Raw genomic sequence first — 12,532 nt, 5'->3', positions numbered from 1 at the left:
GTACTCTACTTGAATGTTTCAATGTAATGCTAATTGGCAGCTGGTTTAAAAAATGCCATGAAAATCTATAAAACACGATGCTTTATTAAATATTAAGTCAGCAGTTCCAACCATTTTGGGCTTGGGACCTCTTGCAAAAAACTCTGTGTGTAGTTGGGGCCTCCCGTCACATTTCTATGAGTTAATAGCAGTTCCATCAAAGAGTGATTTCCTCTCTAAACATCTCAGATGATTTCCTTTAAATAACAAAGTCCAAAGTTGTGAAATTATCCAATGTTTCACAAAAAGGAGAAAATTGGAGAAAAATTTAAAAGTGTGTGTGTGTGTGTGTGTAGAATCGTTTTTTTTCCTTCTTTACTGCCCCATTTATGATCTCACGGCACCTCAGATTTGTCTTGTGACCCTTTGGAGCACTTGACTTAAAGCTAACTGTATATAAGCTGGTGGAGCTTCACCCTGACACAGTGGTGCATCAGTAACCATCTAATAATACAGTATATCATAATATATCACTCACAGGAGAAAAAAACATTTCCTTTTTCTACAGTGGGTTACTTTGAAGGTTTGGAGCCTTTCATAAATAGGGAGTGATTTATGTTCCCTTCAAAGACACATACTTGGTTTTGCAGTAGGCCACCACACAAACGATGCCAACCACCAGCAGCGCCACGCAGATGCCTGTGATCGTCAGCACCCGCCTCTGATAGAGCTCCTCGGCCTCTGTGGACGGAAACACACGCACACGCAGACGCACACACATGTTCGCACACATCCATGCATTGCAGACAGACAATCACAAGACAGACAAGAACACACGCGCACACACAGACACACACGCGCACACACACACACGAAACAGCATGAGCGATACTCCATTGATGGTAGCTACAGAAACAGTTTTCTCCCTATTATCTGCTGCCATCCTGTCCCCTGTGCTGCCTATGAAACAACTCTTGCTCTACAATGTCACATGCCTTTTAGTTTTAACTGTACTACAGTCAAACAGTGCTACTACTACAACGCAGGAGTAATTATACAAGCTCACAAATACTAGGATGAAAGGCTGAGCTGTAAACCTGCATCCTGACACAGACTTCCTGCTGTCCCTACACAAGTCAATTTACAATGGCCATGGGGATGTAATGCTACAGATGGCACTGGTGGGGATCTGAATGCATGCCTGGATGGATGGGATCAAAAAAGAAGGAAAGCATTTTTTGTTCAAAGTGTTGACACCGCAATGGCCTGAGAGTGTAACATTTTAGTATTCACAAAGCTCACCATAACTATAACTGTCACAATTTGTATGTTACTTTAACATTCGTTAATTCATTTATATATTTAAGATATAGTGAATATGTATTAATGATCATTTTATATTTTTATATGTTCCTGTGCTTGTATGAACCGGTGATGTTTTGTACGCTATCGTTTCACTGAAGCCTGTGTCAGGTGACCCTGAGGTGGTCATACTGAAGGCCCTTTTGGTAAAAAAGACAGTGAGGCATTTCTAAAGTTACTTTTTGAAACTGAGTGGTTTCCTCCCACTGTGAGCGGAGTTTCTATTTTTTGTCACAGCAAACATCATTAATCTCTAACCCTTGTTTTAAAAAGAAACATTAAATAGTAACAGCAGGCTGAAAGCAGCTTTTTGCTGCCCTCTCTGGTTGAACCTTTCAAGCCTGTTTCACCTCTGACCTCTTGGTTTAGAATGTAGTTGGTGAAACCGTTTACACTCCCAACTCGTCAAAAAACGCTGCTTGGTCAGTGCCCTTCGGCGTCTGTACCATCGCACCAAGGCACCCTTTAGTGTCTGTATGGGACACACTATGGGTCAACTAACTGCCGAGGTTAACATTAACTAAAGTTTATTTTGAAAAGAGACTGTTATATAATGCATATAATGATCAGTGTGACTTAAACCGTAGGTCTACAGAACAAGCTGCAGTAATTGACGAGTTAGGAGTGAGATCGTGTTGGGTTGGGTGGGGTCAGGAGTGTGCTTTGTTGCACCAGGAACCACCCCCAACAGTGATGTCACAAGGTCCTGGAGTACTCTTCTACATCACTGCTGCAAGGCGAGAAGTTAAACCACTGGAGGTCAGCAAAAAAGGATTTTTAGGATGTGTTAAGTTATTTTATTAACTGGACTGTATCTAAACCTAACCCCAATTTTAAGTTTTTTTCACTTTTGTGTCATAGTAAAGAACTTGCCTTTTGGAACATCTCAATTTTGGATTGCATTACACTGAACTACATCACATACACTCATTACATTCTAACAGGTTTGTGGTGATGCTGTGTGAATACGTCGCTATCTCAGTGTCTTCGTGTTAATTCAGATTTCTGGGCCTGCCGTGGTGTAACACTCAGAACAGAAAGAGCAGCGACACCATGACAGAAGGAGCAACAAAGGGAACAGAACATGAGGAGAAGAGGGAGGGTATTGAAGAAGAAAAGGGTAGGTGGTGAGGAAGAAGGAGCAGGAGGAAACATGTAGACAGAGGGAGAGAAGGGGGGCTGAGAGGGGAGCAGGGGCGTGTCCAGGAGAACGGCCCATGGAGGAACTGGTATGACTTTGTCCCCTTATCAATTAAAACTGGATTATGGAGGCCCTTGGACTGTTAGTTACGGCCAAATTAAAACCCCTGAAGCTCAATTATTGTTTTTCAATGTCATAAACCTTCTGTTGTTACTTTCAATGATTCTTCTCACTTTGGACTAAAACTGAAACTATCTGCTCGGCACAGGGACTTCCATGTTTAGCCGTCTGTCTATTCATCAAGCTATGGTTCGTTGAGAAGAACGTTGGTTGTAAACACGGTAAAATACATCAGAAAGCTGAATTGATTGATTCATTGTATTTCTGAGATCAGATTGAAACAGGGGGGTTGAATCGAAGAATGTCCCCCTTTACCTAAGTCATCATCTCACTATTCCCCAACCCCCCCCCCCCCCCCCCCTGCCTCAAAAAGCTCTAGACATGCCACTGAAGAGGAAGCAAAGGGGGATAGGGAAGGAGGGGGGTTTAAATAAAGGGCCTCTGTAGGGATTGACAAGCCTACGAGAGCCTCGGCCCGGCATTGTGTGTGTGTCACCGGGTACTGATACAGAGAGGCAAAAGGAAATGGGAAGGCGCGCTCGCTGGCACAGTGGAGCCAACGGCGAGCGTGATTTAGGACAGGCGAGCTCTCGACTCTGACACCGAGTCAATCAAGGGCAGAATAATAAGAATAAGGACAGACTATGTGGTCAGGCCTTTTGCTCACTTTTGGCAACGCTTTGCAAAAATACTCGCAGCTTGCATGTTTTTATTTGACAGGCCGCTGAAGCCAATATGCACATTGCCAAAGCCCAGAGGACGAGCCAGACACTTGTATTTATCGAAGAGGTGAAACATTCTCTGGTTTCTGGACAAAGAGGGTATAGCTTTTGCTCTGACACGGCGTCCAGATAAACACAGCTTTGATTTGTAACAGGCCCAATACGCTCTAGTACTTTCATTCATTAATGAATCCTTCCCAGTTAATTTGTCTTTCTCAAATGTCTAAATTTGTCAGACTGTAGGAGGAGTGCATGCAGAGAAGGGAGGTTACGTGTCTTAAAAGCAGGTTTGTGGGCAGGAGAAAAAGAGGGACAGGTTGAGGGAGACCCAGTTGTTGGTTTTAGAAAGAAGATGGCACAGTAATGTGTGACTGTGATAGGATCTTGGCAAACCCTTTAAGCACAGCAAAATGAATAATAATGTTCCATACCCATAAATTCAATTCTGAGAAGCTCTGCCAGCGCAGAAAGTTGTCGTGGTAAAAAGGAAAGAGACAGATAGGGTCAGGTGTAAAGTCCACTTTGGAGCAAATATATTATTTTCATATATACGCTGAACCAGGATATGTTAATTAGTGCAGTCAATCCTAGTGATTGACGTGTGTACCGTCCAGTAACAGACAGACAACTCAGACAGCCTCAGCTCTGTGACCCCCAGAAACGATAGAAAAAAAAGAAAAAAAACTGAACCAAACAAAATCAAAAGCGAAGGGAGAAAATGAAGCAAAGGCAGAGGGAAAGAGAAGCCAACAGGCAGGAAAAGGCATGCAGAGACAGACGGACAAAGACAGCAAGACAGGAAGCCACATCACTTACTGCTATATTTACTAGACCTTATTTCTGGAGTAAACAACAAACAGAAAAAAAGGGAAACAAAACAAGTCAAAAGGAAAAAAAAAAAGATAAAAAGATAAAAAGCAGTGAGTTACTCTGCAACATAAAAACACAGTACAGTCGATGAGGCTGGCACGGCAAATGGGGGCGGGCGCTGTAACTCGTTTGACTAATGGCAATTGTGTGCCTTTGTATTGATTACAGCATACCTCTTGTAAAGCACTTTGTCCCGCTACTGCTGCGTATACAGCCAATATAACCTTTCATAGGATTTATGATTTACAGAGAAATCTTCTCAACATTCCCAATTTCCATGGCGTTGCATGCATTACGGGCTGTAAAGAGAGACGCGCATACCAAAAGCCAGCCAATCTTGTGTGCACCCTGACCATAACTCTACATGTTGACAGTGCGTGATGATTGTGCCACTGGAAAAGCAGGCAGACAACAAAAACAACATGGATCCAAAACAGCAGAGAGCTTCAACTGACGGAGAGAGCGCCGCAATGCAAAAATAAAAGCACACAGACAGATTTCAGCATGTAGACAAGGCTTGGGTGATGGGGTCAAAATAAGCAGACATTACATACAGTGTGATTTCTTATGATGTGAAACCTGGTCTTGGTTTAAATTAGACATTATTCCGTGTGGAAACTTCCACATCAGACAATTGTGGCATGGAGCAACATTGTAAACGCTGGAGAAAAGAAGGAGAGGGTCATTTGTATCCCTCTGTTTTATCTCCCTGTGATTGCTGGGCCAGTAACAGCAGCATGACACTGTCGATGGAGGGAGGAGCACTTTGTTTTCAGTATGAAAGTAGCAAGGCCAAACCTACAGGAATCATTGAAACTTTTTTTTTTATGTCCTGGGATCTCTGGTTGCCTACCAATACTGAGATATGTGTTTCAGTGTGACTGCCCATGCAATCACAGGAGAGTGACAAAGCACGCTCCCATTGTCACACCGATGATTTAAAGGACTAGCTAGACATTTTTGAGAATCTGTGTATGTGCTTTCTTTGCTGACAGAGAATCGATATCACTCTCGTGTTTGTACAGTAAATATGAAGCTAGAGCCAGGATACTGTTAGCTTAGCTTAGCATAAAGACTGGAAGCAGGGGGGACACAGCCTGGCTCTGTCCTGAGGTAACCTCAGGCTATCAACGATACACAAAGTCACTGCTCCTTAGAGGTGCTAGTTGGTGGACTTTGTTACTGTTGGACAGAGCCAGGCTAGCCTTCTCCCCCGGTTTTCAGTCTTAATGCTAAGCTAAGCCAAACATTAAAAAAAGACCACTTCATAAATAAGTTTAAAACACTGAATACAAGGTGTTTTTGCTTGTAGTAAGTAAAAAAAAAAAATCTGCCTATGGAACAAGTGAAAATTCGTAAGATTTCTTGAAAATAAGATACAATGTTTAGGCCTTTAAACATAAAAAGAGATCTCAAAGTTAGCTGGTCGAGCTTTATTTCTCTAGTATCAGGAAGTGTTGTGTGTCATGATAAGCCTGTAACACTCAAAAGAAGTATTTCTTCATTTAATAAGATATTCAAGATGCCTTGCCTAAAAACAAGTCTCTATATCTCACGTTATATATATATATATATATATATATATATATATGTTTAGAGGGGATTGTGTCTTATATTAAGTGTATATTAAGTAATTAGACAAATAAACCTGGTGAGGTTCTGGGTTTTTGTAGTGAATCTTTCCTGGCTGATGTTTCATTTACAACACACAATAAGAGCATTTCACAAAAATGTCAAACTACTCTTTTAATTCAATTACTCTGTGATGAGAAGCAAAACGTGTGACACCATTTTGAACATATTAGAAGTCAACCCTCGGACAGTTCAGGCGACATTTAGCCACATGCCATAATGCAAGATTTCATCAGATGATCCATGGATGCTCAGAGAGAAAACAACAGGATATCACATTCATTACTGTATGATTTATCCTAATTCATTTCAGATTCCACTGATATGATATCAAGAATCTCCGCTTATATGAAAATCAATATCACAAAGGGTATCTCAGAAGGATATAGCCGTATGTGATGTTTTCAGATCTCATTACATTAAGACTTGAAATGTTGACCGTATTCTAATTCTAAATCCCATCCTCATTCGCCTGCCAAATTATTTGGGTATTGGATAGCTTCTAGTAATGACTGGCGGCTGTTCAGAACAATGTCAGAAGGACTTGCATTGTTCTCCATTTAAAGCCTTCAATTCTCAGTCGTGCTCCTACTCCAAAAGCTAAAATCAATGAAAGATTTCTCTCTTTGTTTAAAAGAGAGGCACAGCATAGAGTGAGAGCTGTCAGCAGTGTATTAATAGTTTACATCCACATAGTTTAGCCTTGATGGTTTATTTTTTTACTGCTAAAGCTCTAAACAGCACCGATGGACCATATACAAAGAAAAGGGACAAAGTGTTCCAATAAAATCAAACAACCTCCTGCATTTATTTAGAATCGTGTTAATTCTCTGTCTCCTCCGTTTCTCTTTGTGCAGCTCTCTGGATCAAGCTGCAACAGAAGTATTGTGTGTGCAATTCACAGCTTAACAATACAGAACTTTTAAAATGTAGGAGTAGGCACAATGTAAACACGTAACGTGCTTATAAAATATCTCGACTGTTTGTCTCTGGTGACCCGAGGAGCACCACGGAAGAACCAGGGAAGACAGGGAGAGGAAGGGGTGGACACAGAGGCATGCAAATCACACACACACACACACACACACACGTTAACGTACATGAAAAACAAGAGCAGGTTTTCAAACACACACATACACAAACATACACACAGAGCGCTCCCTCCATCCAACCCCTCCGATGTAGCATGCAGCATCTCAGTGAGAAGGAGACAGACAAGAGCAAATGGACATACTGTAGAAATCTGCCATGACGGAGTTTTGACAGCGGTCCCCCGTATAGTCATTGGGACACCTGATGGAGGGAAAACAAGACACAGGGGGGAGGGGGAGGGGGGGGGGGGGGGGGGTTAAAGATACAGAGGGAAGAGAGGGGGTCAAACAGGAGGAAAGAGAGGAGGAGAAGTACACGAAGACAGATCGTGAGAAGGGGGGGGAGAGAGAGAGAGAGAGAGGAAGGGGAGGAGGGAGACATAAGAGAGCAGAGAGATGAGGGATTAGAAACAGCACAATCCACCAACTACAGAGAGAGAGATGACCTGCATATCACCGCCATCAATATGACATCACCGCTACAGTTAAGACTTCATGACAGTCACGAGGGTCATGTGATGGTGGCGCAGGAAGTAGGAGGGGTCAATTGAACGGCCGTCGGCCTCCGACCCCCCCCTTCACGCACAAACACTGATGCACGCAAGCACATGGAAACACACCCACGACTGCCTAATTCTGGAATCTCATTCGTTGCATCCGTTTCTTAAGCCCTGACTAAAACCATGATGAAATAGAAACGCCAAGCAAAGGAAAATGTTTAAATAAAGCATAAATCATGTCTGTAAAAACTGTAATATGTCAGACAAGCTCAGTTTATACGTTTGATATTTGTAAAACAAAAACACATGATGTCATCTCCATGTAAAGTCTAACGTATGAGCGATCAGAGAGCGGGAGAGGGACGCGATGCACGTGCTGCGAGTCTCACAAAGCAGAAGCAAAGTAAGAGGAGAGAAGATCTGTATGTTGGGTGAGGAGGATATGTTCAAATGAATGAATGGGTTCTTCATACCCTATTAAATTCTCCTCAATACATGCACGTTCTCATGATGTCTTTAATTTAAGACGAGAGTCCGACGTTATGGAGTGTGGGGTAGAGGTGTGAGAAAATATCAATACACATGAGAATCGCTATGTTTTGTAATACTGTTATTGATTCTTTAAAAAAAACTGTATCGATTTTGAATCAATAGTTTACATGCAAAGAAGCACAAAAGGTAGTGCTGTGATGTTGGATGTTACAGGGACTGTGATGAATGCGAATGCAGATCCCACTGTTCTGACTGCATAAAAAAAGATGACATGCGCGTGTATTCTTTATACTAAGATGAGTATAATAAATGAGTAGATAAGTATGTTGAATTGTAACCCCAGTATCATGATACACATGGTACGGCCGGATTCTTGTACACCTTTCTTCATCTTTAACTTTGTCTGTCTGCTGTTTGGCAGCAGGAAGCGCACAGGCTTTTTCACTGAAAACAGCTTTTTGCTTTTGCTGAAAAAAAGGCCGACGAGAGCTGTGAGAGTGAACCAAAACATTAACGTTTTGGGCCATGAAACCCAAACAAAGAGCCTGAAGAAATTGTAAAGTTCTGTCGAGCTGAGGGAAACTGCACTCTGACATTGTTCTGTGGGTTCGTCACAAGTGCTGGATCAGAAAACAAAACAAAACAAAACAGATCTGCACACTCCCTGCACTTATATTCAATTGAGCAACATTTCGACATTTCACTTTGTCAGGCATGGTCAAATGACCATTACAAAATATATAGTCACACACACACACACACACACACACACACACACACACACACACATTGATCACTCAGGCAGCTGGGATCTGCATGATAGTCAATCTACACTCAGACTGGACCAGAACAGAGTTGAATATCACTGTCTGATACTCCCATATAGGGGAGGAAGCATTGACTAAGAGCAACCCCCATTACACATACAAACCTGTACTCATTTCATCCACTGCCACTATAAATATTGGAGCAGCATCAAAGCAGCTTTAAATACATTATATTGGACATGAAAAATGTGCAAAATCAACGACCGTATTAACGCACAAAATGTGGACGGGATAAGGGATTATGTAAACAGACGTACTGTGTCACTGACCTCCTGGATATGTTCTGCTATTCTCATGGCTTCATCAACACGATAGAGTCACAGCTGTGGTTAGAGCTCCGATAAGCAGTCAGAGTGCCGTTGAATGTGCCTTTTAGAGGTCAGCGTATTTTCAGGTCAAGGTTTAATGAAGCTTGCGGTGCAAACACCCAGCAGGAAATCAAAGCGGTGTGCCCTGTTACATCATGCACATGCAGTGGTTTGGGAGAGTGCAGCTGAAATGAAAAAATTTGTGTAATGCTGTGTTTGTGCGTGATAGCCTGGTAACCCATCTCAAACTCGTCACGACAACAAATCCCTAAATGAACCCTGTAGTCTAAGCCTCACAGAATGAGGGTTTGTCAAAATGACCTGCCGACAAATGCAAAAATTGTGTATAATTTAACTGGTTTTCACAAGAGTAGAAGTCTAAGAGTGACACACACACACACACACACACACACACACACACACACTCACACACACACCGAGCCCTCCACAGTGTGTGAGCGTGAAAATGGTTGGAATAGGTTTGGGTATTTCTTAGGCATAAATAACAGCAACAGTTTACATGCAGCTGCAGAATGTGGTGTTTTTGTTTCTGGATGGGTGGCGAGCTGTCAGCGACACCACGGGCTGAATATGATTCATATTCAGGCAACAGCCATCACACTCACAACACTGAAACCAACAAGGAGGCTCCTCGCTGCATCACAGTCACTGGTGAATTGATACGTATACATGGTCCAAATGATTGTTATTTGTGTTACTTTTGATGCTTAGTACGACTTTCTTATCAGCTCTGTAGAATGAAAATCGACAGGACCTCATTTCAATTGATGTCCTTGAGAAAAATCTTTTTGAGAGAGTGCTCCAAATTCTGAAATGTCTTGAATTATGTGTAATGATGAGTGTCATGGCTTTTACCCAGCCAGGCATAATTGATTTAATCTCGTTATTGCCATAAGTGATAGTAGATCAGCGTTTACTGCAGTCAAATAGGCATGTTAAAGAAAACGTGGTCCAACTGCAGTGCACATTATACTGAAGATGAATCACAGCAATTGACGACCCACAGTGCTATGATATCATGGGTGTGGCCCCGTTACAGTCATTATAGGATAGCAGAGGCTCTCTGCCTCTAATAGCAGTAGCAGGTCACCAAATTCATCCGGTTTATAAAGCAACGAACCCCGTCTACCCCCATGTATATACTGTCCGTATAACTGACTGGGGATCCTTTTCTCCTCTTTCTCACCACTAAAGAGACAACTTGCATTTTGAATCAATTACAGCAAAAACCCTCGGAAGAGCCCACTCAGCAATTTCCCATGGAGTTATAAATAGAGCAGAGAGAGAGAGGTGGGAGACACTCGGAGCAGAGGCAGCCCTACGCCGGCAGAGTTTTTTTACTGTATATCATTTATTTTTTCTCCTTCGCCTCTTTTCTTTCTCTCTCTCTCTGCCTCTCATTTCCCTTTTTTTTTTTACCTGCCCATGCTCCCCTTCCCTTATTCCCGTCCCCCCCGACTGCACTGTACTGTTCTTTCAGCCCTGAGAACGAGCACAGAGGGGAAGGGAAGCCAGCACACCTTTTGTTCCAACCATCTGAATGAAAGCAAAGCCTGTGATTCCTTTTGTTACATTCAACATACGCAGATCGAATTTAAGAGCCCCCCACAAACACACGCGCACACACACACACACACACACACACACACACACGCACACACACACACACACACACACACACACACAGACAGCCGTGAACATTATGACATTATGTCCAGGCATCAATACCAGCCTGAACTCATGGCATTTGCAGATAAGACTAGATTAAATTAACTTTATTGATTCAAATGGGGAATTTGCCATTTTCAACCTATAGCTGGGAATACATGGGCTAATGTTTACGGCTGGCTGCCAGACTAGAGCTTAGCAACAAAGTTCAGATCAATCAGAATCAGAGCTATCTGCCACTCTACACAGAACGCTTTAACACAGGTTGAAAGGAAGATTGAGTAAGCGAGACATACCGAGCAGCTCGCCGGGGGGCATGTTTGTATGTACTGATCTCCACTTTAACCTCCACTCTCTGTTTCAGCCAGGGTGCCTTTCTGTATATGTGCCGTCCTCCACTTTAACCTACAGACTCCATTTTGCAGTACAGCATTACTTTCCCCTTCAGGGAAGAGGAGATTATACGTTTCCATGGTCGCCACAAAAGAGCTTGCAAATACCACCTCAAATTTCAGGGATATTAACAGTTTTTTGCCGCCTGCCAGTGCTGTTGCAGTGCACCGATTCACAGCTGTTGTGCAGAACGGTGAGTGGCTTGGCGTGTGAGTGGGGGTCTACATATCTCTGAAGTGAACAAGCCGGGCAGACAGACGACAGCGGTCTTATTTACATCCTGTTATCCACTGGCCCAAACAGACAGGCCAACAAAGGATGACAAAGCTGAGAGGCAACAGTAACTCTCTGGAAACTGCTGGCTGGTCCGCTGCTACCTTGCTAGCCGGCTGTAGCTTCTTGAAAATGCAGCGTTTTTGTATTTAGAACAATCACACACATGGAGGTTGGGAAAATCCTACCATTTTGTACTCCTAAATTGCTATATACGCATCTCATAACGTCTATATGCACCCTCTCGAACTAAGGTTCGAGAAAAAATGATTTATCCTTCAGCGGTGACCGGAAGGTATGTATATCAGATGAGAGATAGTGAGAAAGGCCGGGGGAGAGAGAGTGAGGAGGGGAAGCAAGGGATGGATATATATATATATATATATATATATATATATATATATATATATATATATATATATATATATATGTATATGTATATATATATATATATATATATATATATATATATATGTATATATATGTATATGTATATATATATATATATAAAGAGAGAGAAATGGAAATGAAGAAACAAAGAGTGTAGATCTGGAACAGGCAGCGGAAGGATCTAAGGATGGATTTCTAGCAGATACATTCAATTGTACATGAAGCATCACACCACAAAGCTCTTGATTATGCACGCCTATACACGCCATCTGTTATCCAACATCAGGGGGAAGCCTTTGATACACATCTACAAAATGATCTTGTATGTATGGCAAGTTGGAACTGAAAGATTACAAGCTCCAGTTCAGAAAATATACATTTCTGTGAAAAAACAAAGGCTTTTTTCTTAGCTTAGCTTCATACAACGCTTTGGTTGCAAATACAGTTTGTATTTAAGAAACACTGCATTGAGCGTACAGTCATTGGCATATTGTGCCATTCAATGTGTACCAAAGATGAGCAATGTTACCAGATAATTGCTAATTTGATGCAATTTCCTAGTTGCCTCTATGTTGTAGCCAGTGTCTAATTTGTCTTAGTAATAAGTTGATATAACACAGCAGTGATTCATCTGAAATCCAGTTTTTTGCACTTGCTGTTCTAAACACCTACTAGTCTGGTAGCTCTTTCCTGAAAAACAAAATCCTCCCACTCACAGGAAGTGATGCATTTTATGATAACAG

General features: G+C 42.1%; 1 protein-coding gene across 2 annotated transcripts in view; it reads right to left on the bottom strand.

Moving 5' to 3' along the window:
• Window positions 1-12,532, bottom strand: part of nrg2b (neuregulin 2b) — a 49,525-nt gene that overhangs the window by 6,550 nt on the left and 30,443 nt on the right. For both annotated transcript variants that reach the window (XM_076103274.1, XM_076103272.1), the window contains exons 5-6: window positions 7,061-7,119; window positions 618-720 (exon numbers count right to left, since the gene is read on the bottom strand). In XM_076103274.1, coding sequence (XP_075959389.1) covers window positions 618-720; window positions 7,061-7,119 — 162 coding nt within the window. The remainder of the gene's footprint in view (window positions 1-617; window positions 721-7,060; window positions 7,120-12,532) is intronic.

This window comes from Anarhichas minor, unplaced genomic scaffold, assembly GCF_050575085.1.
Source record: "Anarhichas minor isolate MPS153535 unplaced genomic scaffold, ASM5057508v1 ptg000028l, whole genome shotgun sequence".
Classification (NCBI taxonomy): domain Eukaryota; kingdom Metazoa; phylum Chordata; class Actinopteri; order Perciformes; family Anarhichadidae; genus Anarhichas; species Anarhichas minor.
This window is presented reverse-complemented; position numbering and strand designations above follow the sequence as displayed.